Raw genomic sequence first — 27,144 nt, forward strand, 5'->3', positions numbered from 1 at the left:
TAATTTGCACCTTTAAAATTATGGTGTAGGGTGGCAAAAATGTAAATGGCATCTGAAGCTTAATATATTTTTCACCACCACCCAATGTTAGCCAGGGGTTAAATATGGATACTTCTATTCCCTTTTTTGTAGTAGCTTTTATCAGTGCTGATTTCTTGGACAGTGAATGCAGCAAAGTGCTTCTTAATTGGAAAGGGATGTTATGTTCTAGACTGATCATGGTAACATGATTTATACTTGTCTGCTTTCACAGAGCAATTCCTGTGAAGGATTAAGTATCTCCAGCAAGTTGTTAAGCCTGCAGAGTTTAGGATATTCCTTTACCCTCAGTATTAATCTAATTAGTCCATCCATAGCATAGATAGGTAAATTAATAGCTGTATCCTGTGTGCCCTGCTCCTGCTGTGCTGTAGGATGCAGTTCTGCAGCTTCATATGTAGACACAGTGTGTGTGTATAAAGCATCCCTAATATTTGTTTCTTTTGTTCCATGGTTTTCCATTTATGAAAATTTGTTATCTTACACACTAGAATTCTAGGAGAAAGTTATTCCTGGACAGGGTACAACCTCATAATTTGATTGCACCTGGTGAATAAAGCAAACCACACTTTGTGGGGCGGGGGGGCGGTAGGGATAAGGTGCTGTGGGAACCAGTGGCTGAATCAGCTCTGAGCAGTTTCCCACGTCCAGAAATAATACAGCTCACCAACTTATTCAATCGTATATTAAAGTGTTAAGTCATGGTAATAGGCACCTTAATAATACGCACAGTGCCAGACATTGCCTGTGGAATACCAAGAGCATGAAACAAGAAGAAAGTAGGGCTAAATGGCATAGTTGGAGCCCAGGGGTGAGCTGTTTCCCTTTGAGGCTGCTATCTTCATGAACATGGAGGACTGTGTCTGACTAACGAAGGAGTGGGAGTTCAGCCCTCTACAATTATAAAGCAATGATAATTTTGTATTACCTAACTTACAGAATGTTGTAGCCTTTTGGATGAAGCTTTTCATTACGTTTTAACAAATTTACTATAGGTGGTGGTAATGTTAAGGGATAAAAACATTTTACTACAAAATGAAACAAAGGATTTGGGGATGAGATACTGTAGTATAATGAACAATGAGAAACAAACAAAAAACTTCTTATGTCTTTTAAATTAATTTAAAATCTTGTACCTTATCAAACAAAAGAAAGATAATGCTCCAATATTTTTATAATAATTAGAAGCCTCTTGAATTTTCATATTAATTAGAGGGAGCTAGAACCAGGTTTCTTAGAGCTAGCACAAGGAAACACAGAAGTTTTCTTTTGCTGAAGTCAGTCCTGAGACACAGTCAAGACAGAGGAAAGGCCAGGATGTTAAACTGACCGACTGCCTGATGCCAGGAGAGGCACTTGAGCTAGTTTCTGGTCCCCACAACATCTCTGAGATGGTAACGGAGCCGGTGCTTGTGTCTCCCAACACGAGGAGGTTTCAGGGTGGTGCTGCTGCCCTCCCTGCTTCCTCTGGGGAGATTAGGAACACTGCCATTTCTTTTACTTCATAGTCATCAAACATTAAGGGCACCAAAAACCTAAGTAAGCATTGACTGCATGAACTTGGTCTTGCCCCCCCCCCCCCCCCCCCCCATACGTGGAGCAATGTGTTTGGAATCACCTGGTATTTTTAAGACTAGAATAAAAATCACTTCTGAATACAGTGGGGTTGTTCCTCGTAGCAGTGTGGTTGAGAGATTTTGTCTTCTGTTATTTGTTCTGTGATTAATTAGTCCCTAAGAATAGTTTCATGATTTTTGGTCCTGATACTTTCCATGGAAGCAACTCTCTATAAATCCATTCCTTTATTCATTTATTTGTTTAAGATAAGAGCACGGGCTTGGAAGTACCAAATCTTAGTGTACTGACAGTATCTTTCCATTAAAAAAAAGACATTGCCAGCACTCCAATCAAATTCTGAATATGAATATTCTCTAATGTAGAGTATATATTTCACTTTTTCAAACTGAATATTTAAGCCATGAAACAGTAGCACAAGCTATGCAGACAAGTTCACATATAAAATCACATTTGTTGGAGTTTAAGTAGCAAATCTAGCAAATACTTCAGAGTCCAGCTGTGGCTGCTGGTTGACGTTAGGTGCTCTGAAGCCTTGCACAAATACTAACAACATTGCTTTTTGAAGCCTGGAAGTTGAGAACTTTTATGTAAGGATTTGATTGCATATAATGGCTTCATCATAAATGCAGAAAGTAATGTGATAAAGTAATGATTATATTTGCAAACCAATAATTTTCAGTGACAGCATTTCTTTGTTCCGTTAAAATCCATTATTTTCAGGATGGGTATAATAAATTTCTTACAAAATATCGAAAATACTAATTAGTTATGGTAATCAATTACTATAAAACTTATCTGATTACATAGAAGTAGCTACTGTAATGAGTTTTGCAGCTTGAAATATAAATAATCCTTCCATATCAGGGTGAAAAAAGCCCACAAAGATAACCTTTTTGCTTACATAGCCTTAAAAGAGGATTATGGAGATATAATATATTCTGGTACACAAAAGTAAGGACTGTGAAAGCATTCTGTATAGATATATTTCTTCATGGCTTGACTACTTTCTGTGAGGGATTTAATGACCTTTTGTTATGCGGATCCCTGTAGTTTCATCACACTAATTTTATTTTTTTTATTCCTGCTTTTATGCAAATAGTTGTAGGCTCCCTACTAGCTATCAACTGAAAATATCGAAGTTTCACCCACCATATCAAATTTCCAGAGTGACATTTTCTTTCCCTGCTTGTGTGGATGCAGCGCCATGCAGGCATGTGCTCAGGCACGAGCAGGCGTACACGTTAACTCCCAGCACATTGCACCTCTCTTAGAGGTAGATCACACCAGTTAGTTCCTGGCTGTAGTCAGCAAATGTTTGCGCTATAAATTACAGATAATTGAACTTATAATTGATCTTTCTTAATGTTATCATACTGCAATTCCTTCTATGTTTTTGAGAGTATATACCTGTCTTGAACAACGCGGTGGGAGAACATAAAGTAGACACCACTACGCTGTATGCTACGTTGACCGAATTCAAACAAACCCACTGCTGGAAAGTCTGATACAGTTGTATTATCTGAGACACGCAATGGAGTGTGTTTTGTAAGCATATCTGTTCAATGGAGGTCTTAATTTTCCCCTATCATTTCTAAAAAAACCCTAGGGTAACCACAGGACAGAGAAGGGGAGCTGATCATAGTCATATTCATGCTGTTCCCAGACGTATTACCAGTGTATGGCTTCTGCATTACAGGCCAGCAAAAAAGATAACCTATATCTGTGTCGCGGTTTAACCCCAGCCAGCAGCTAAGCACCACGCAGCCGCTCACTCACTCCCCCCTGCCCCCCCAGTGGGATTGGGGAGAAAATCAGGAAAAGAAGTAAAACTCATGGGTTGAGATAAGAATGGTTTAATAGAATATAAAAAGAAGAAACTAATAATAATGATAACACTAATAAAGTGACAGCAGTAATGATAAAAGGATTGGAATATACAAGTGATGCACAGTGCAATTGCTCACCACCAGCCAATCAATGCCCAGTTAATCCCCAAGTGGCGATCCCCCTGTGCCCACTCCCCCCAGTTTATATACTGGACATGACATCACATGTCACTTTGGCCACTTTGGGTCAGCTGTCCTGGCTGTGTCCTCTCCCAACTTCTTGTGCCCCTCCAGCCTTCTTGCTGGCTGGGCATGAGAAGCTGAAAAATCCCTGACTTTAGACTAAACGCTACTGAGCAACAGCTGAAAACATCAGTGTGTTATCAACATTCTTCTCATACTGAACTCAAAACATAGCACTGTACCAGCTACTAGGAAGACAGTTAACTCTATCCCGGCTGAAACCAGGACAATTTGGTATAGCTCTCTTAAATGTAGAAGTGGGCATTTTTATTCTTTCTTCTCTCTGGTGCCACAGAGCAATCTGATATTTCAAATAGGCTTGAGGGTAGGAAAATGTCAGTAATTACAGTTCTGAGAGCCTATCATATAAGTGAGGTGCAGAAACAGGGAGAGAAAAAATTCCTGAAGCTTACTCTTCTGAGACTTCTCTTCATACAACTTGTAAAATCTGACAATTATTTCAGGTTTCAATATTTCCATCCTTGTTCTTACTAGCAATGGATAATGCTTAAAAAAATACAGTTAAAGACTTAATACTTAAAGACACTTAAAAGAAACTCTGTTCAAGCATGGTTAGCATTTAGGTTTGGTTCCTGAAGTTCCCCTCTGTTTTGCTGATAGAATTTGGCCTCGATAAGCATTTGGCAGCTAATAAGAAGCTCCGTATACATAAATAATATTTTGTTTGTATGATTCATTTTTGCAGTGTTTTAAATAGTAGAGGCAGCATTATATATCAGTGAGTTTTGGTGAAAAAAAGCAACAACAACAACAAAAAGATCAATGCATGATTTAAAATGGAAACCACCACTGTAGAGTGTTTAGGACAGCTTTCAGAGACACACCAAAAGGTTACCTACCAGTTGTCGTGGTGGGTCTGTGAAGATATTCACAGCAGCTTGATGTGCTGATATCTGATTTTATTTTACTGATGCTCCAGTTGCTTGAATGATCTAGTACTCCTTAAGTCCCCATTATCCACCTGATTGCTTCTTTCATTTCTGCTAGCTCCTTTACAGTATTATGAGGCATAACCATTTTGGAGCAGAAGATTTTTCAGATGTTCTGTAGATCATGGTATAGTGAAGCAATGCCTTTACTCACAAATGTTTTATATATGCTAATTTTCTGTGTCTTGGAGAGGAAAGTGAAAACTTATCCACCAAGTTATTGACTGGCACACGGACTGGCGTGGTCCTGTCCGGATATTTTCTTAGGTCCTAGGAGTAATTATTTCTGTGTTTCCTATTGGTTTGTATTAAACCAGAGGGAGCCTAGACAATATAGCATTTGAAAAAAGTGAAGCAAGGCTATAGGGATGCATACATGAACTACTACTACTTTTGATCTACTCTACTTTTGGAAGACAGTGTTTGTTTTATAAGGGAAAAACTGTATCCCAAGTATGTTTGAGCTTACTGGGATGCACTACTACATTAACTCTGACATTTGTTGGGTTGGATTATGCTGCTAAAATGCAAAGATGTGTTATAGCAATGAAACACCAAAAACAGCCCACAGAAGTTAATGATGCTTTAGATAGTCTATCCTTTTACTCAGCTAATCCTCTGTTCTGCTTTTTCTGCCACCTTTTTAATTACGAGGCCAATGAAAACAGGGGATTCTTTTTTTCATCATCAACTTTATGAGAGAGATAAAAGACCAAGACAGAAATATTTTGTTGGTCAAGGTTGCTTTCAGAGTTGTTAGCATTCCACAGAAAAGCAGAGATTAAAGTATGTGGCACAGCCTTGTAGTGTGGTATCTTGAATCAGACTCATGGTCTCACCCATTTTTTGTACTGAACATTGCTTACTTGCATTGGCAGCATTCCATACGGCTAATACATGAGCCAATTCACAGATCTTTCTTCCTCTATTACTTTTTCTTTGCTAGGAATAATGTGCCTGCACAGCCTTAGCACTTGGCACTATTCTGTTTCTCTTTCAATCCTAGCGAAGAAAAACAAGCTGAAATCACAATTAAATATTAATAGCATAGAATACTGGGGATGCTAAAATGATGCATTGGTTTTATCTTGGAAAATTGAGATATTTATTCATTAGTCACAACTTTATGAATCAGTTGTTTAATGGGAAATTAATCTAATATTTTTATTTGGAAAAGTAATTGTTTGACATTCTTGTCTCTTGATTAAAATCCAGCTCTTCTAAGTCCAAAAGAAAGTACAAGAGAAACTTGAATACTTTCACGGGAGCAACTAGCTGCGCTAAAAGCAACTATGTCATTTGTATGTGTATGCTTAGTCATGTATAGGGAAAGGGCAGAGTATTTTCACATATGCACCCAACAGTAGAACGTAATTATATTGAAGAATAGAACTGAATGAAGAGTTCACTCAGGCTACATAAAAAAAGCTTTCAATTCTTTGGCTAAAATACACACACAGAAAATTGATCGTATCGAGAATCCTGTTTACAGTGTTGTTGCGAAAGCCTGATGGTATTTAAAGTCATGGATTCACTTAAGCAGTGAGTATTCCTCAGCTTAGCCCTCTGAATACAACTCGACCTGATTGTGAAAAGGGATCTAAGGACCTCTTTTCTCCAATTCTGGGCTGCTTTCTGCAGTGATTTTTCTAAATAAGAGCATATGAATGTCAGCTTGCCCTGTGTTATCTCCAGTAGTGGTAAGGCTCTATGATAGTGCCTTCCCCTATACTTTCCTACAGCCCAGGTATTTTCAGCTCCAATTCATATATGCTTCCAACTGTGTTGTAATCCTCAACGGAATATTTTTTCCATATTGATCCTGTTCATTTCAAAGGCAATGTGCAAAGTAATCCCTACAGTGAGGACAGATAAATATTATGGCTTGCCAGGATGCTTCACAGCACAAAGGGACTCTGTGCATGACCAGTTGCTGAAGGTATGACTTAATTAACAACTACAGATTGCATTAAATTAACTTTGTATCTATTACCAGTGAGCATAGCTATAGTTGATATTTGATCAGATTTCAAGTATCTTCATGAGGGAATTTGTGACCTTGTGTTTTCTTTGATCCTGTTGCTGTTCCTTGGTGTTAATGAAGTCAGGACCTTTCTTTCTTCTTTTTATTTCTTTTTTTTTTTTCCTCTTTGCTTCCATACATGCATCCCTCACTCTTTACAGACACCTAAGGGCTATGCAAAAATAGCCTTCTAGTCAGAGGTTTCATCACATCATCCATAAATAGTCAATCCTCATGTCACATTTTCTCCTACTTGCTGTAGCCTTCAGACTCCCTTGATCTGGCTTATGTTATCACTGAGTTGGGTTAAACACGTTACAAGATCAGCTTTCTTCAGTCCCTTGCCTACCAGCTATTTGTCTGAGTGGCTTTGAGGCTTCTCACCGATTGTGCAGAGCATATTTGTGACTTGCAATGTGCTGCATGAAGAACTATCTCCTTTTGTTTGTTCATTTGATTATCCTAAGTGGCTAGCTCATTCCTAGTAACTTTTTCCATGTCCTGTGATAATTTCCTTTCCAGGATGAAGTGCCCTTGTTTATTCGCTTGTTGCTCGCACAGGAAACTTTTCCATGTTTTGATAGTCCGTGTTACCCTTCTTTGGATTGTCTCCATTTCTTAAAATTTCCAGTGTATTTTTTGTTTTCTTGAGCACTGCTGTGCATTGAACTGAAGTTCCATAGAACCACAGATCATAATCCAGAGATGATCTCACTCTGGCCACTTCATGCCCATCCACGCAGCCTTGTAGTGTTCTGCAATTCTTAAGTCAGCCTTTGGCCTCCGTATCCCGAGTAACGTTACCATCAGCAAACTGTCAGCTAGCCGACTCGTCTCAAGCAGAAAACATTTATTCTGATGTACACCAGTTCTAGACTTTCCACTATTGCTAATCATTTCCCTAGTACAGACATCAACATCTGTGGGTCCCCAGATCTGTCACATTTTTTTCCCCATTGAAACCACATTTATCTTTGTTCAGTCCCTAGATGCCAAGGGTGTTTTAAGCATGATATTACATGCTGCAAATAGTAATTCAGCTATTTAATCCCTGAGGTCCTTTAGGATCCTTAGGCAGACACCATCTGGCCCTGCCTCTGCTGTTTTCCCCCCTTCCTCTGCATAATATGTTCTTCCATGTCCATCTTTTTCTTAATTTTATGCTCCAACCTACTGGACTACTTGTCTGTTCGAGGTTTTGTTGTTGTTGTTTTGGGGCATTGTGTGTCTGTGTTTTTTTCCAAACAGAAAGCCTATTTCTGCTGAGTCACATGTCTTTACTGAATAGTCGTAGTGTTGCCTGTTTCCTCCCCCCCTTACTCCAGTAAAATGGGTTATTGCTATTGAAAGGAGTGTCGTGGTTAGCTCATGCTGGAGAAGTGTGTACTGCTCTTTTGGGAGAAGCAGTCCTGTATTAGTTATTTAAAATACTTCAGAAGTTAAAACTGTCAACAGATTTTATTGATCATACATGATATGAAAATTTTACTGAACATGCTTTTTTATGAGGTTTTGTGTCTTCTAGAGGCCTTTAGAACTGTATGTGATGTATTAGTGTCAGAGATTATAGACTTGATGCTGCAGTTCTGGCTTCCTTGTATATTAGGTTTTGGTAGGTGGTAGGTGTTGCGTAAAAGGGTAAAGTAATTTGGCAGAACATAAACCCCCTTCCGTTCCAGCTTATCTTCAGATATCAGAGGGGCTGGGGGCGGCTAAGTTTAGATTCCGAGTGATATCCAGTTTGGCACTATTAGTCCGGTCGTGTTCAACTTATTAACTCTCATGATTACGGATGCACTAATCGCTCACTGCACTTCCAGCTTAGTTGCGCTCCATGGACTCACACAGCCAGTCCCAGAGAGTTTAGTGGCACCCAGTGAGAAACTTAGGGCTAGCTTAACGAATAGTGCAGTTTAATAAAGCCACTGGAATACAAGTTCTTATGGATTGCCAGTGATGAATACACTGTCTGCAAAGCACGCGCAAATGATAATACAGTCGACTACAAGCACATAAAATTATGAAAGAAAAGAGCTCTAAAGAATTCTAAGTTTCCCAGGGAAGCACTTAACCAAGGGTTTGAATCTTACCCAATAGGCATCCCAATGGTGGGAGGAAGAGAGTTTCAGCCCGTCGACTGATCCCAGAAGTCAGCAATGTCCTCCCAACTTGTCTATGGTGGTATCTTCCCTCAACAGTCTTCCTCTTTTGGGGTCTTTTTATCCTATTTTTCCTTTTAGGTGGAGCTTGAGTGACTCTAGTCATACATATTTTTACTTTGATTGGTATAAAGTTCTCTCACTTTGCTTTTAAAGGTATATACTAGAAAAAATTCAGAACGCATGCTCTGTGGAGGGGTGGTTTCCACCTTGGAGGTGGGTAACTTTTCGGATGGAGGTGTGTGTTGGTATTATAATGATATTATAATGAGCAAAGTTCACACAAAGGACAGCATTTTGTCAAAATAGGACAGACTGTTGGCCCAGGGTGGCAAATAGGCAGCTTATCAGTACCATAGTACCATGAAGTTCCCATCTCTGCAGTGATTCATCTCTGGCTGTGGAGTCTTCACTCTGTGCCATTTTGCAGGCAATGTTGTCTAGGGAACCACTGTGGAATGGATTCCTCACATACCAGTTGCATTCCACCCTGAAAGCTTCTTCGATGTTATACCTTTCCTTAATGTGTGAACAATACTGTACCTTTAATAAAGGTTTAATTTCTAAGTCACCTCCAGTAATTATTCCACAGTTGGTATTGAAACTTTTTCCCTAACAGAGAAAATGGTGTATTCAAATTGTGTCTTTGCTGGTGCTAAATAAAACAAACTGAACAATATTTTCACAGTGAAAACAAAGTGTCAAGACTTTAGCTTTATTTGGATAGCTTTGTTGAGGCTAGAAGGCATGAAAATACCTAATCTTGGATGTGTTTCTTCTTGATGGTGTTTATTTTTCCCTTAAGTCGGAGAGAAAAGAGTTTTCCTATTTTGAGACCAAAAAAGAGGAGGAGAAATGGCTTTAAACATTTTAAGTGTTTCTGACAGTTTTTGAAAAACTGAAAATTTCTGCTGGACTCAAAGCTTATTTACTTCCATGGGAGTTTATCAGTTTATCTCAAAGGATTTAGATTCAGTTTCTCATTACAAGGTTTGAAAGGTTTGCAGACTGAAAGAGATAATAGTACCAACAAGGATAACCAGGAGCTACTCTACAGACTGTATCAATAAATATTTACATTTTAGCTTTATATTTAAAAATAATAACTTTAAAACAGAAAGGATACATTTATAAGTAGGACTATGTAGATTATATTTTTTATTATATTTTAGACTTCTAATTTAGCATTTTAGTTACATTGCTGAAGTAAATTTACTAATATGGAGGACTGAATTATCCAAACATCAGAATATTTTCCTGTAATGTGTAATACATTGTAAACAAAGTCTATTCATTCTAAATATGTATATTAATTGCTTTTTACTTAACAAAAACCAAATAGATTCATCTCAACTTGTTTTAAAACTCAAGAAACTTGATGTTAATTTTCAGTCCTATCTCATAAAGGACTATAAAATTATGGCAGGAATAAAATAAATGTATACAGAGTAATTTAAAAGCAAGTAATATAAAGATTTCCTGTAACCTTGATTCTCTTATTATTGCTGTACAAAAAAATTCTCAGAAGCAAGCTAGCGAAACAGATTAAAAAACCCCAAGTGGTCCAATAGGCTAAAAATATCATTATTGTTATATTTTTTCTTTAATATGTTATTGTAATTATGAAAGTAAGATTTACCAGTTGTTTTTATAAAATATTTTGAAATTTATCTTTTAACAAAATTGAACATTTTGTAGAATGAATTATGACCTGATAATATGTAGCCCTTTTTGCTGAACTAAACATTTTCTAAGCTTTCAAACCCACATTTAAGCTATTTTTTGACTCAATACATCTTCAACGATAGTTTTATCACAGAGAAATTGTCTCTCTATGCTCATGTCTAGCCAGCCATTCTTGTCAGAAAGAGCATCTTTGCTAAAGAGCTGCATAAACATTTGGGATACTATTGTTATCAGAGGAATTGTCCATGTATACATGTTTTTAAAACATACCATTATGCTTAGATTGATAGCCTGGGAAAAGAATTTTGAATACCATATAATACACAATCTTAGTCAGCTGTCACAGCGTGTCAGCCACTTACTCGTTTACCAAGGCAGCATCTGAATGAAAAGTTGGTTACTGTAGTTACAAACGATAGAGCATCAGGAAAGTACTCTTTTTGAACTAACCTATAAGCTACAGAACCATTATAAGCTGGTGAGTATTCCCTGGATATCTGTTAGAGAAGATGTTAGCAAGGGTTGCGCTGCTTATTATTTCTCTATCTTTTGTTTTAACATAGTATTGGGGAAAAAAATAAGTTTGAAAATAATTTCTTTTGCAGTTTCTTCCTATGATTTACATTTCCAATTCTGTCTTTAAAGTGGAACAAGCCCCTTCTTTCTGTTTGCCCTGTAATTTAGTTTGAAAATATTTTCTCCTTTTGAAATGTGAATAAGTTTATGCTGTTGAAATTCCTTGAATCAATAAATGCTACCATTGAACCATCTCCTCTTTAGAGAGCCAGGGCATGGCCTTGCCACTTTACTGCCATCTTACTGCCCTAGCTCCATCTGGGAATTGATTGAGCAAATTCTTGGGTCCATTAAATCTGCTTGTGTTTGTTACTTAGTGGAAGATAATATAAAGTGGCACATCTGGCTGGCTCAGGGTTGCTGTTGAAGGAGGGAGAGCTTCCAATTAACTGGTGAAGTTTCTAAACAGAACTGGACATATCATTCCCAAAGACACCCCGAAGTACACAAAGCTAGCCTGAAATGTAGTTCAGCAAAGTTGAAAAGCACACCAGTGACCCAGTTTCCAATGAAGACAAGCCACATACACCTGAAATTATACAATGTCATACCTTGGCTCTATTTCAGGTCATGGCAGATGGTGCCAGGACTTTGACTGAAGCTTTCTGGATGTACCTTAGGCAATTCTGGCTAAAAGACAAAACTTTAAAGAATATTTGAAGGCTTCTCAAATTTGGGGAAAATTAACATATGAGTTTTCCAACCTTATCATATCTCAGTACATACATCAGAGACAAAACCAAATCTAGTCCTGTCCCTCCATCCTTTGTCATTTGAAGGTGTTCCTAGTAGGCTTTGAACTCTGTGTTTTGAACCCCTCTCCAGTTTTGAGTAAATCTGAATTTTGTATCATTTGGGGGTTTTAGGCAAATAGGAAGTAAAACTTGGAGTCAATGACAACTTCTGGGGCTTCATTTCGTAAAAGTTCACCACTGAAAACCCTAACAAAAGTCTTGAAATGCGACTAAGCTTTTAGTGTTGTAGTATATGTCCATTTTGTGACTTTAGGTGATAGGAGGTCGATTAGCACGATTGTTTTGTCTCTGACAGTTACAGTGCACATTTGATTGTTTTGCTGCTGGTGGAAATTTCCTTCTTCAGGTGTCTGTCTTTAGTGTCTGTATTACATGCTAACATAGCTTTAAACCAGCTTTCTTGCCAAAGTTATTCTTGGTCTAATTTGTTGCCTTCTTAGAGTAACAGCTTTGCCGCAGTGTTAAAATGGTGTTTATGGCTGTGGGCTACCAAGCCAAATACCCTGGAATCCATACCCTTTCTAAGAAAAGAAGCTACAACTACAGCTATTTTCTTTGGATTTTCTCCTAAACACTGATACTGTTGGTACGTCAGCAATGCTCATAGCTGCATTGGCTCTCAGGTGGGATGACGGATATTTGTCCCTCTCATGAAAGAGGAAAGTGAGGAGAAGCATATTTTATTCTCCTACCTACAAAAAATACCTATCCAGTCCTGTTGTCTCCGTAGGAAATTCAAAACTTTGTGCTCGCACAAGTGGAGTTTCATATTGTGAACAGATATCCCTGGGGCTATCTGATACAGGATATAACAAGCAATAGGGGAGGAGAAAAAAAGAAGAATAAAACAGAAAAAAAAGAAAAATAATTAAAAAATTGCCTCCTAACGCTGCAAAAACAGTTGATATTTTTCCCTACAAGTGAAAAGCCAGCTCAAGAGAGAAAGTCTGCTTGGGTTAGAAAAACTGGAAAAATGCTCAAAAATAATTATTCCTTCTCATCAAATTGTCATGACAGGACTGTCATTTCAGAAGGTTAGATTGCTTCTCATATGAGTTTTTGCTTGATATAGATGCACAATTTCATTTTTCTCACCAGGAGATAGAGAGATTATTGTTTGATGTATAATTAGATATATTAAAATCTTGTTTTAAAGAAGGTATGTGAGTTAAAAAAAAAAGAAAAAGTATGGGAGAGACACTAACTAAAGATTCTACCATAATGTTCTCTCAATTATAGCAGTTCATCTTTCATGCATTCATCACCCTTGGCACTTGATTACATCAAATTTTCATTGGAAATATATAGAGTGGATCCCCACTCACTGTCATTTTTTGTTGACTTTATCATGGATGGGCTTGAAGAAAGAAGCATGTTTGCAAGTTGCTCTGAAGGTGGTGAAATTCAGAGCTTTTCAGACCTATTCAGCAAATCGGTCACACTATACCTGGTCAAGTGACCAATCTTCTGTGTTAGGAACACTGTTACTCTGTATGCTTTTGTTCTTCTTGTTACAGATGAGCACTTGGTAAATGAAAAGCATCTCCAGTAAATGTGTCAGTCTTACGAAGACCTTACAAGTTGCAGAATGAACTGTAGAAACTGAGCTGGAATTCAGTAGGAACTTAATAGGTGGAGGAATTGTATGGGCTTGGGCATTTGGTTTTCCTGGGTGATATTCTGCCTCCTTGAACAAAGGGATCAGCTGTATGGCAGGGTTGCTGTAGATTCTGTAATGTGAGATCCTGCTGGAGCTGTAACATCTGTCATGGTTTTAAAATAACACTGATGAGGATGCTCAAAGTGTGCAATATATTCTGTGTATGCCACAGCTCATAAAGCTGACAGCATCATCAAGGATGGACGTGACATGTAGTTCAAACTCTTGGACTGCCAATTTCTGAAACTTTTGTGTTGAAAACTCTTCTGCTTAGCCATGAGGCTGAACAGAAGAATTAGCAAGATGGTACAAATCACAGTGTACATATTGCCATAATTCTTGGATGATTTTCACTAGGAAATCTAGAAATAAAAACCTGAATGCCTTTCAAAGTGTTTACATGTGCATTTTTGCAAATCTATGCTACCTCTTAGTCAGTGACATTGATTGTTTTCTTGTAAGGAAATCCTAGTTAACCTTCAAAAGACTTTGCAAACCCAGATTGCTTTTTCTCAAGCCCAGACTTGGAAGATAAATTCTAAGCGTGTGTGTGTGTATCTCAGTAAAAAAGCAACCATGCCCAATATGGCCTTCTAGGTCAGTAAAATAATTGAGCTAATAACAGGGCATGCTGTTGTACATAAAACCATGCAGTTTGACAGATTTAACTAATTGTCATGTTCTGACCTCCTCCATAGAGGACATGGGTGTACACATGTATATTGAAATGTCATAACAATTATGGAATTATTTAAAATATATATGCATGACACTTCCATGTTTTGCCAATAAGGCTGTCTTATTTTTCTCTCTGATATTATTGTTGTTTGTTTGTTTTTTTAATAAAGAATATAGAACTATAAGTGGTCTAAACCCATCCTCATTACATATGATTAATGCAAGATTGATGACCAATATAAAAGAACCCTGACAAATTTTCTAACTTAAAACATAACTAGGATTTTATGCTATAGCAAGGATGAATAAAGCTGGGAAAGGAAAAGCTTTCCAGAAGGAATTACATAAATTAAGTGACATGTTCAAAGAAAGATTGATATTTTTTTTTTGGTCTGATCAGTATCCTCAGAGAGAAACGTGAGACACATTTTATTTCTGAGCAATATCTTTTTGTTTACATCCGCTCAACTCATTAGCACAGTAAAAAACCAAGATCTTGTACTACAGCTGATGAAATAATTGCTGCAAGCTGAATGTTTAGACACCTTGTACAAGTTAAATGTACAGGATTCACCCATTAGGATCCCTTGTGTCCGCAATTTGTCATTCACTCCCAATTAGGAATTTTCTGTGGAGCAAACAAACAAAAATCCCTCAAGGACCAGTTCTTCAAGGTGTTGACTGTATTGAGATGGCGAACATCCCTTGCTTCAACTGAAGTAATCTCTCAGAATTTCATGCATTTGTTCAGGCTGATGTGCTGGAGTCTTCTATACCCATGATAATCATTGAGGCATTTTGATATTTTTCCATTATTGTTCTTCTTCTCACCACCACAATTTTTTTTTTTAAACATATTTGCATTACATGAGATCATTTTTCTATGGCACGGAGTTGGTTTCTTTTCACACATTTACACATAATTCATAACGGTCAACAAGCTCTAATGGGCTTTTGGAGTCCATTAAAAAAGTTCATGTTTCTCATAAGTAGGTCTGCGGTACGCCCACACCAGTGTGGAAGGTGGAAGAGGGCTATTCTGCAGCTTTCTCTTTCTCCCCTGACTAGCTTAGTATAAGCTGCAAGCATGTTATAAACTGTAGCAGTCTGCAATAGCTCCTAATTGATGCTACTCTAGCTTAGGGTAATCAGGGTACTTTAACTGCATCTTTCATGATTTTCAGAAGCTTTTATTTCTGAAAATTTTGAAGTGGTTTCAAAGAATTTGCTATATTTAACACAGATGAGGGTCTAGCCACACTGCAAAACCCTGAGCTTCAGCAAAAAAATTATATTCAGCATCCCTTGCAATGCAAGGAGGACTTGGCATATAGCGGGCTCCATATGGAATCCTACTAGCAATTTTCTTAGCCCTTTCTTTTTCAGTCAGTCTTATTTTTGATGGTATAAGATCTTTGTTTCTTTGAAATTATAACAGTAACAGTTTTGGATGAACCAGTGATAGATATGGTGCTACATATTGGGGTTGGTGGAAGATGAAATATTAGCTACCATTTTTCAATTACACTGCTGTTGAGCTTAAGTTTTATATGGTGAGAAGCAATACAATATTTCAATAGGAAAGTATGTACTGACGTTAAGTGGGTGGAGGGCTTAATTCTGATGAAATGAAATCCCTATACAAGTCTATGTGAAACTAATTCATCCTCTTGAATAGCTGTTGTGGTTTACCAATGAATTTAGGTAGCAGCCTTGAGGTTTCAAGAGGAAATTAAGGTAATTTTGTTCTTTGCCCAGAACAACTCCAGCATAATGTGAATCACTATCCTGATAAAGCAGCTAAGCAAACTTTAAGTTTCAGATATGGTTTTAACACGACGATGTCCGCAGACTCTGTGACTTCAAACAGGGCCTTGTAGAAGAAGCCAGATGCAGGTGCTTGCCAAAACAGTGTGTAGAGGACAATGTTTGCCACCTTCTTTTCTGAAGGTACCTGGCACCCAACTCGTGTGCTACAGGACAGTTGGATTGTTGTTGCGTTCTGCTGAGGACGTGACTGTGCATAGCTGAAGTGTATCTTGTGCATGAATCTCTGATCCCCAAAGTACTCCTACTTTTATGCAAAAATGAAAATTAAAGGAGGACCTTAGTGAGTTTAGAAAGGAGGATATTTCCAGTCAGCAAAATGACTGAAGATAAATGGATTGATTAATTAAAATCAGTATGTCTACTCATGGAGTAAAGCACTTGAGCATGATATGTATGAGGAGTTATTGTGCCGGACTGTTTGATCCCTGGCTTTGAGAATTAAATGTAAAAGTCTCATTCTCAGTCTCAAGGTTGAATACAAATCCTCACGAGCCTGCCCCTGTTAAATTTTGTCCTGTCACTTTCCCCAGGTATTCAAAATGTTATGTGAGGCCAAATTCACAAATCCCTTGCCTTAACCTCCTATTTCTCTGCTGTCACTACATGTGGAGTTAAGCCCCATGAAAATTTGCTAATGTGAATCCTTTCCCAGTCTTCCTATAAATCTCTCTCTTACAGTGCCATATAAAATTTGTTGACAAAAGATTAAATGCACAGTACTTGCATGCTGGTTAACCATCATAGGAATAATTAATTGTAACTATTCCCTTTCATGCCAAAAGAGTTACCATACATGCTCCATTGGAGAGATAATATGAATTGTTTTACCAAATGTTAGATATTTATTTAGGGCTATATCTTTAATTTGGAGGTTTGTTATAAAGTGTCAGGAAATCTATTTATATCAAGGAAGTATTTATAAACATTCATTTTGCAACAATTCTTATGGAAAGTTTCCAAGTGGTTATTGGATGTTTCCAGACAAAAACATTTTTCTTCCCCAATAAGAGACATAACCAAGACAAATATGAACCGTTCAAATTAAGACATACCAAGAAACATAGTACTGATGATATTCATGAAGGAAATCGCATGAAAAAATAAGGAAAAGAACAAATTGTCTTTCAAACAGGAAACAAGACATATATTTTTGAGACAACCACTTTTTATAATTTCATCTGGGAAAAGTAGTTTACAGTATAGGGCAGTAGTAACAAGGATTCTGAATTAACTCATAGGCAAATGGGTGGGAATCAATGTGTCACATGTGGAAGAACAGAGTTTACCCAGCAGAAATTAGTGAAAGAAATTGCCACTTGATGCATGGAACACAGAGCATTGCTGACTCATAGAGCTGAAAGGGTGTCACACACACACACCAAAAAAAAAAAAACCTCAGAGAAATCGGTCTCATACTGTTTTCAGTCCCTTTTGGCCAGTCAGGTAGGGAAAGGTTGCCCTCAGTTTCTCTCTGGAGCAGCTGATCCTGCTGCAGCATGGCTCTCTCCTGATCCCCTGCTTTTCTTTTTTTTTTTTCTTCTTTTCTTTTTCTCCTTAGAGTTTTGTACCTTTCATGTCAGCATTTGCCTTTTAAATCTTACAGCCGCTAACTATGCCCACATCAGCAGTGAGAACAGTTTGTCCCAAGACTGTGTAGGACTGTGGGGAAAGGAAAAAATGCCTTCCAGGTCTTCCTTCACACTACCAAAACCAGTGATTAAGTGGCACAACTTCTCTATGAGTGAATTTCAACAGCAGACAAAAAGATGTGCCAGCCCCTCTAGAGTATTGATATATCCCTGTGGGAACATGAGATAGGTCCCCATGCAAAGGATGGGGAGGAGTAGGGGGCTTAATGGACACTTCTCTAAATTATTTTCCAGTCTCATCTTTTTACTGAAATTGTAATAAAATGTAAGGTGGAAACCAAAGCCTAGGAATGCGATGTGCGTTTAAATGGTGGTGGATTTGCCTGTGGTTGCATCGTCAGTCCAGAATGAAGCCCAACCGTACAGGTAGCCAAGTGAACTGTGACAGAGCTTTGGGTGGCTTCAGTGGGACCACTGCACTCAGCACCTTGCTGAATTTGAATCTTGGTTCTGGTGTTGGTTTGCATTTAGGATTATTTTTATTCATGACATGGATATGGGATTGCTCCTGTTATCAGTCTTCAGCAGACTTTTTGAAAAGATTTTTAGTTTCAGCTATAGGCAACTTGGTTAAACACAATTTGTTTAGGGTTTTTCCTTCAGTCCTTAGTGGTATCCAGTTAGTAGTAGAAGACATTTAACTTCTGTCAGTGAATGATGGCTTTACTGACCTACCATCGAAATTTTAGCAGAATCTCTATCTGAAACTGCTCCCAAGTTTCCCAGTTTTAATGAAAATATTGGGAAGAGGTGGGATAACACAGTAACTTTTCTGCCTGCATCAGTAGATCCAACAGCTGTTTCATCCTGGTGCCTTGAACTTTGTGTGTTATTACAATGGCTTTCACTTCTTTGATTTATATGCGACTTTAGAACACAACTTTTTGCATGAATGGAGGTTTTAGTTCTGTGTTTTATTTTTAGATGTATTTTCTTGGTAATTGAAAGCTGTGATGGTGCACTAAGGAGAACGGTACCATAAAAGAATCAGCTTGCAGTGATCCCAACATTTCACTTCTTTGAACCATCAGCTGGCTGCACAATATAGAGCAGTTTTGCTTTGAAACATGGGACTTCAGTCTATAATTATTGCTGATTTAGAAGGTAATTTAAATTCATTTTAAAATAGTCTTAATGATTTTTCAGATAAATCAGCTGAATGACAGGAAAAATGAATGCTATTTTTCATCGTTACATGGTTGCTTTAATTGTATTTGGTTTCTCAGTTTTATTAATTTGTTATGCTTTTCAAATTACACTAGTAATATATATGTACCAAAACCCCTACATAGCACTTAAATTATCATTTTCTTAAAAAAATAAAATAAATTAAAAATGCATAAGGTAGGTACAAACTCAGTTCTTAGTAAATAGAATTGTGTAATTGTTTATAATGAATTTATTGTTTGTTTGTTTGTCAGCTTAAAGGACCCATGTCCTAAGTTTTACATTTATTTCCAAATTGTCATGGTTAGGTAGTGTTCAGAAAATGAACGTGATCTGTGTACACATAAAATATAGAATATATACAATGTAAATAGTGTACACATACTGTAGCATGTGATATTAACAGAGGGCATACAGATAATATTGGTAAACAAAGGAGTACCAATTCAACAAATTTTCATTTTTTTGCACATGTACTAGCAATTTTTTATTATATTTAGGCTAGTATTTTCTTCTCTAAGAAATCTTTATGGTCAGAATGAGAGAAGATTGTTCAAAAGATTCGAAGAACCAGCTATCCAAGTAATATTAACATCTTTAACTTCTCATGAACCTGTATTCTACCAAAAAAAACCCCAACATTATAGGAACCCAGTCCTTATAGCTGCATTTCTAGTGGTGAATCCAGAAATGTAGTCCCTCAGCTTCTTTCATATTGAGCATTGTCTATGCGTAAGAGGGCGTTGCAGTTAAATATGCAACCCCTTCCTCTTCCCGTGGTCAGTAATCTGGCTATTTACCCTTAAAGAAAGAAAGAAAACAAAAAGACACAATAAATAACAAGAGCAGATCCATATAGTGTAATTGTTTTTATATCTCGTTCTATGAATGGCTTTCAGCAGTGATTACATCTTGGCAACTGAGTCCACTCCTTAAGTGAACCAAAGTATCAGAAAATTCGTAAATCTGATTTTAGTGTAACAGCGGTAATTAAAAGACTATATATAAACGACAGATTGAAATTGGTGGTTTACTGTAGTCTGAGGTTATCTGCAGTTTTATTTTTCTGGCTCTTCATCACTTGAAAGGCTGAATGTGGAAGTTGTGAACTGTCTTGCTACTGCTTAATGTTGCCCTTGCTTTGTGGCCAACAGTGCTTAGAGAGGTCACCTCCCTTTGCTGCCCCCCCCATCCCTACGCCCCCGAACCGCAGCAGATCCCTTCCCTTCAGTTACACTGTGGCCTTTTTCAAGGGGAGGGAGCCTAAGCACATTGGTGAAGGAAGAACAACAGGAACCTCCTAAGCGGTGTTTCGGCTGAAGAATACTTTATGGAGAACCAAATTCACATAAGGCCAAATAACGCCTGGACTGGGCTTTCTGAAAGCAGGTGGATCACACCACTCTTGTTTAGCTCCCACACTGATCCAGAGAGTGAGCTGTGATCTGTGCTTCACTTACCTCTCCATTTGTTCCTCGCAAAATAGAGGAACTGATAGATACTGTAAAACAAAAGATATAGTCGGGGGTGAAGTTTTAGTGGAGGTGGGGTTTTTGGTGTTTTTTTTAATATATGTATATTTTTATATATATATATATATATATATATACACACACCCACACCATCTCTTCTCCTTTGGAATTCTAAGGTAAATTTTAAATGGCTCTTCTCATGTCAATTTAACCACGATTTTTCTCCAGTGATTGCAAAAATGTTAAACATCTCACTCCACGTGTTCATAACCTAATGTAATGTGTAAGGTCAAGATTCTCAACAACAAAAACCCAATAACAGTCTGGTGACAGTGGTGGGACTTGTTTCCACAGTCTGTAATACTCTAATAATGGAGGGTAATATCAACTGCAATGTTATACCCACAGAAGACCAGTCTGTCTTTACTGTAGTTAAAAGCAGAAAGTAACCAAATGTCAGGGTGAAGTCTGTAAAGATAATTGGTTTAGTGTAGAGGTCTCAGAACTGAGTTGGAGGGGACATTTAATTCTTCAGTATCTCCATTAAGTTTTCTAGTTGTTCATCTTTGTTATATGTGTTTTAATATCATATTCATTCCTTCTCTCTCTTTTTTTTTCTTTTTCCCTCCATCCATCCATTGTCACGTATTGTGTTCTTGATTACAGTCTGTGTAATCGTTACCACCGTGTGAAGGCAATTCCCCACATCACCAGGTACGGTGTCACATGTCTCTGGAAACATGTATGTGTGTTTTCAAATGTTTTCAGTGTTCTGCATTATTATAGTAAATTTCTTCTACAGAACCTCTTTGCTTCCTCTCTTCCTTTCCCATTGGATATGAACTAACATTTCTGCAGGAAAGTGATTTTTAAAATTAATTTCTTTTTTCTAAAAAAAATTTAATCTAATGCTCTGGAACAAGGAGGTACTGTCTTTTGTATGGGCTAGAAAGCAGTACTGTTCAGGTTTTTGATTGTTCATAGGTCATGGCCTGGACCCTGTAATCTTTTTAGTGGATTAACATTTGCTATGAAGTTTCATTTTTGAAAAATCCTGAACTGCATTGTTCAGTTAGTTTTTATTGTGACTGTGAAAGGTTTCTATTAAATGCTTGATACTCACATGTCGTTTTCACCTCTGTAATGGTAAACATTGATGAATAAATCAGTACTTTTGTCGTTCCTTTATTGTTCTAGGTCTATCTATCCAAACTCATTCATCAGTGTTTATGTGGCTTTCAGAAACATTATGTGCAGATTGCTATATGGCTAGCTGATTTTATTTTTTTTTTGAGAAAGTAGCAAGATTCTGAAGGTGCTCATTTACATGCAAACTTTTATAACTTTCTAATGATGTTTCTGAACATCACTGGCTTGTAGCTTGATTACTTTTGCACTTTAGCAGAAGAAAATTTCATTAAAGAGCTGATGCAAGCTGTTATTGGTCATAGTGGAAAACCGTGTCTTACAACTTGTTTTTCAGAAATAAAAAAATAACATAATTAATGAATGTGAGTTCATGAGCTTATGCACATTTATTAGACATAGATATGTTAAACATGAATGATGTGTTTCCAAGCATTCTTCTTAAAATAAATAAGAAAGAACAAGAGTTCTTTCTAAATGCATGTTACCAGATCCAGAGCTGGTGAAAATTAATATAAACCAGTTGCTTCTGATGGTGACACATCTCATACACCATTTGAAATGCCAGCCTTTTCTATTTAACATTTGTTTTGAAACAACTTACAGTCCTTTTGACTCTCCAAGCTGCAGTGTACCTAGGGGTATAACTTTTCCTGAATGAGGGAAAAAAAAAAATATCTTGAAAATTAAAGCATGACCATTTCTAGGCTCTTCATATACCTCTTGACTTTTCCATTGTTATGTCCAGTGTCTCTGCAACAATTTTAACAGCATAATCATTTTCCCATGTAAACATAATTAACTTGCTGTATAAGTTCCTCTTTTGCTAGGACAGTAGGAGCTATTTTGTCTGTCACCTCAACTTCCAAGTTTTCAAATTTTTTTCAATTTTTTCATACTGTAAAATGGTAATAAATATTAGGAAGTTTAAAAAAAAAAGGGAAGTGGCAAGTACTCCTTTTCAAATCAATACCCTGAAATAGCTGAAACAAAAAATAATTCTTGTATTGACTGATAACAACAGTTAGAGCTGCTGAGGTTCATCTCAGTATCTCATTCACAAGCTTACGTAAAGGTATTCAGGATATATATTGCCATAAAAAAGACATGGTCCTAAATAGCTGAAAGCTGCAGCTTTGTGGCATGCAAACTGCAAGGTACATTATTGTGAGGTCAAACCTAAATGAACTATTATTGCTTCCTTGTTATGTTCCAACCTGTATAATTACATTACCTTAATGGATTTTCCCTACTTATTAGTTAGGTAAAAGATGTGGGATATAAAATTAGCTATTAATTGCCTCAATTAAGGCAATGGATAAGGATCATGGTTCAGCTATGGTAATCACGTGGGATAATAGCTTTGTTATGGAACCTGCTGTAGAATCATATTTTGCAAAAGCAAAAATGTAATTTAATTTAAAATAATTAAAAATTGATTTGTTTTGAACAGTGAGCTTCCTAGAGAAGGAAAAACTAGAAACACTGAGATAACTAGAGAGATATGTAATGGGTGGATGAATACATGTATGACTGTGAGTCTAATCCCACTGGTAGGCTCAGTGATTATGTAGCGTTCTTGGATTCAAATTAGTAGAGACGATTCTGCACTAAAAACAGTATTTGGGTCACAAAAGTGCACAGTATACCTGTCATGTACTTAAAAGAAGATTTAAATCTGTTTGCAAATTTACACGTTCCACTTTTACTAGGGTTTTGCAATCTCAAGATCACTCCTGAAGTTCAAGCAGCTCCTTTTTTGATTTATGAGGACCATATAATTCCAGCAGCTATTTGATTATTTTTTTTTTTACCATAACCTTTAGTCTGTTGGTCAAAGTTCAGTAAATTGTAGGCATTGAAAATCATTTGGAAAGTGAAGATATATGATAATGGTGGAGGAGAACAGGATCTGAATTAAATGCATAGGTCTGTATTTTCCTTCTGGGAACAGTCTGAGAACAAATAACAAAGCCAAATCTTGTAGCACTGCTTACAACGGTGCTAATAAAATCTACAAAATCATTCTGCCTATTTTCTAAGAGAGTAAGAGAGTAGGGCAATTCACACAAAAGTGTTCTTATACTGTATTGATCATGAATTCGCAGTGAATTGAGAAAAAGAAAAGTTGTAGTTAGCTACTGTTATTTACATTCCAATCCTGGTAATCTAAGACTGCTCTGATTATATTAGTTAGTATTATATTATTTATCACAAATATCCCTTAAATGATTGCATAGAATAGGCTAGCACTTTTTAGATGCAATCAGTACTAAATGAGGCTATGCAAGGGGTACTATTTGTATCTGGCCTATGCTACTGAACATTTTGTTCTTTATATTTTCACTTGTAAACCCTTTTTCTTTGGTCACATCTTGGCAATTTGAGCTACCTGTCTGAAATTGTACAGATGTGACTATTGGCATTTAAATACTTTATATTTTTATCAGTGCTGCTTTTGTTTAGTTTCTAAGAGATATAATAAATATATTTGTTCATGAGAATGGAATGCCATATAATTAATACTGTATTTTTTCATTAAACAGTATATCATTGATATTTCAGCTTATATGCAGGTGTTATGCTGTGATGTAATTGTGAGATTTCAAAGTACTTTTTTCACCCAGATTATTAAAAATCTGCCAGAGGATTTCCTTATGAGGCTGTTTTGGATTTATGCAGGACATATTAAATTCTAAAAAAAAAACCAAACCCAAACCCCGAAAGACTTAAGTTAAAGGAGATTTCTGTAACTCCACTCATGAAGCAGCTGAAATTCTACACAGTTATAATTTTGTGGAAAACCAAGAAATCAAATCTATCTGTAATTTTATAAAGAAAATAGTACTCAAGTTTCTCTAAAAACATGCTTGTGGGTAAATTTGTAATGCACTGGGGGTATGAATGCTTAATGGAATTACATGCAGGTACCGAATCATTGGTGATCAGATGTTCTCTATTAACAAGTAGTATCTTTTAAAAAGACTAATTTTTTTGTAACTCAGAGCATCAGTCCCTTTTGTTTCGGTTATAATGAAACAATTCACTTTTGGCACACCACTGTAATGGACAAATGCCAGAAGATAGAAGCAAAGGGCAGCGTATTTCATTAAATCTAAACAATAGATAAATGATATTCAAAGCCAATTTAAATGTCATTCTTGTTGTTTTCAAGTCTAGTTGGAGTCCTTTAGAGATCTTAATTGGTGTTTGTCAGCACAGAGTGGGAAGAGGAACGTGTCCCCATTTGTTCGGTATATGCTGCTGCCCTGCACTGCTGCATGTAGGTCAGCTGAACTTCCTACAGCTTTTGACTCTCTTGCTGTTTTTCACAGTTCTAATATCAAACAGTTTATTAAATGAGAGTAAATTTCTCATGGCTCAATGTATTCCTGTGAGCCTTTGATAATTGGAATAATCACTTTATTTCCATTTCTACTCACCTAAGCTATTTAAGAAGATACTACAGTAGGCTGAGGCAGTGAATGTCTTCTTCTTTCCAGCCGTATGTCTTGTCATGCAATATAACTGCAAATCAAAGCAAGACAGCGTGCCAATTACTACTTCCAAAACGTGTCTCTCCCACTGAAGTTATTTATGCATACTGCTAATTAGCCATCAATATTTTTTTCCACTAGAGGAGAATGGGCATCTATGTCCAAGGCCCCAGGTCTCCTGCTTCTCAGTGGGACGTTGTGGCTTTCGGTAATAATTTACATTTTAAGGTAAGAATAGTGCCATGGGTGTTTGTGGCCTGTAATTTTAGGTCATTTCCTGAAGGAAGGGGTGAGGGAGTTTAGGCAGGATCAATACTAATAAAACTTTATTCTGGGAAAACGTACTGCCTTCTCCCATGCTTACCACTCACAATATTCACAGAGTGCTGATGGTCCTTTGAAATTGTCTGTATTTAGGGCTTTCCAAAGTTGCAATTCTGTCTTATTTTGGTTTCTTTTGTTCCATTTCTTAAACACAGTTTATTTATTTTTTGTTTCAGATACTTCATCCAGGAAAACATGTGCTTCTACTAACTTGTCTAACCAAGCCTTCTCATTTTCCTCAAGTATTTTAATGTATATTTATCATAGAATCATACAGGTTGGAAAAGACCCTTCAGATTTGAGTCCAACCATAAAGCAGAAGAAAAACCACATGTAGAAGTAATATAAGGGAAACATAAGTCTGCTCAGAGGTATAGTATAGCACTTCCTCCAAAGAAATAACAAGTTGGTGAGAAGTCAACGAGAGATGTAACAGTTAAATGTAGTCAAATGTATTTGTCTGTAATTGGGAAAAATACAGAAATTAACCGAGGAATATGACAGAGAGCAACCATGATGGAGAAAAAGTTGTTATAGGTAATCCAGCTGGCCTGCACAGGACATAAAGAGATTGTAAGCATGAGGAGCAAAATGAAAGTTGTCCTTAAATCATGGCTATAGGTATTTTAAGGAGGATTTTAAGTAGAATCAAGATCTCAACACCCATACTGTTATTCAAACTTTTATTCTCTTGCCCTTTTCAGTTCTTCTACTTCTCCTGTTCTCTCCTCGGTTGCACGTAGCTCTGGTGGCCAGCCTCACTTTAAATATGGTTTCTTGTTTTAGTCAATTGCTGGTCTTTGTAATACCAGTTTAGGACTAATGTCCACTGAGTGCCCTCACCTCAAAGGTCCTGAGTTACGCTCTATATCACTTGTGTTCTTTCTGAGCCCATAAATCTCCCCTTGTGCAGCGGCACAGCATCGTCGGGGTGAGCAGTGAGTGCTCTGCTCTCCCTGACCCTCTGCCAGTACCAGGGCCTCTTAGTATGAGTTTGGAGGTGAGTGACTTTGATCACACAGCTGAGGAGGACATGAAGACAATATTTTAAAAAAATGACCCCCTAAGTGTTTGCCTCCTCCTGTTTTGCACCAAGAGTGAGAGGCTTCTGCCTTTCTCTCCAAGAGCTGATGGGGCTTTCTCCCTTGCCAGGGGGGATGCCATGCCCTGGGGTACCCTGTGGGTGCAAACATTGCAGTCCTGAGTTAGCAGGTCTAGTGTGAGAGGGGACTACCTCCCCTTTCAGCAGGTAGTTTCTGAAGCACTCTTAAGACCTAAATAGGGAATCCAGATGCCTGATTAAGGATTATGGATTTTCTCCAGGGCTGGGCATTTGAAAACAAGTTGCCACCTTGTTGTTTGTTGACTCATCTAAATCTTTCTTAGAGTCTAGCTTGCAGTCAGGTGCAAAAAGGGTTACAGGAGGCAAAACAGGCAGGGAAGGAAAGAATGGGAGTGAAAAAACTCTGACAGGAATCTAAAGGGTTATTCATAAGTAAAATTCACTTCTGTACCACTTAGGATGAAGAACGTATTTTTGCAACAAACTTCTTGCATCATACTATGGTACAGAACTTGGCAGCAAATCACTGCTGGACAGTTAAAATGGGAGTATTTGGGAGAAGGGGTTATTGCAGTACTCTTCAGAGGATTTCACCACACTGTTTCTTTCAATTTCAAAAGCAGCTATGCAGAGCATAAAGATGATATGTGTATTTATATACTAATGTAGGAAGCTCCAGTTTTATGGAAACTTCAGCAGCATGTTTAAGGGGCAATGATGTATTAGCTACTGTCAAGGAAATCTCTGTAAGCAAGAAGGAAACATTGTGAAAGTTGTGAGGAAGATGAGACAATAGAAAAGAGAAAGAAAGAACTCAAGCTCA

General features: G+C 37.2%; 1 protein-coding gene across 3 annotated transcripts in view; it reads left to right on the top strand.

Moving 5' to 3' along the window:
* The window catches only part of CCSER1 (coiled-coil serine rich protein 1), a 715,692-nt gene that overhangs the window by 597,897 nt on the left and 90,651 nt on the right, over positions 1-27,144 (top strand). The window contains exon 10 of one of the 3 annotated variants that reach the window (XM_049815131.1): positions 20,958-21,005. The exons of the other annotated variants lie outside the window; for them this stretch is intronic. Within the exon in view, the coding sequence (XP_049671088.1) occupies positions 20,958-20,966 (9 nt within the window). The 3' untranslated portion in view covers positions 20,967-21,005. The remainder of the gene's footprint in view (positions 1-20,957; positions 21,006-27,144) is intronic. 3 annotated transcript variants of the gene reach the window in all.

Source organism: Accipiter gentilis, chromosome 12, assembly GCF_929443795.1.
Source record: "Accipiter gentilis chromosome 12, bAccGen1.1, whole genome shotgun sequence".
NCBI lineage: Eukaryota > Metazoa > Chordata > Aves > Accipitriformes > Accipitridae > Astur > Astur gentilis.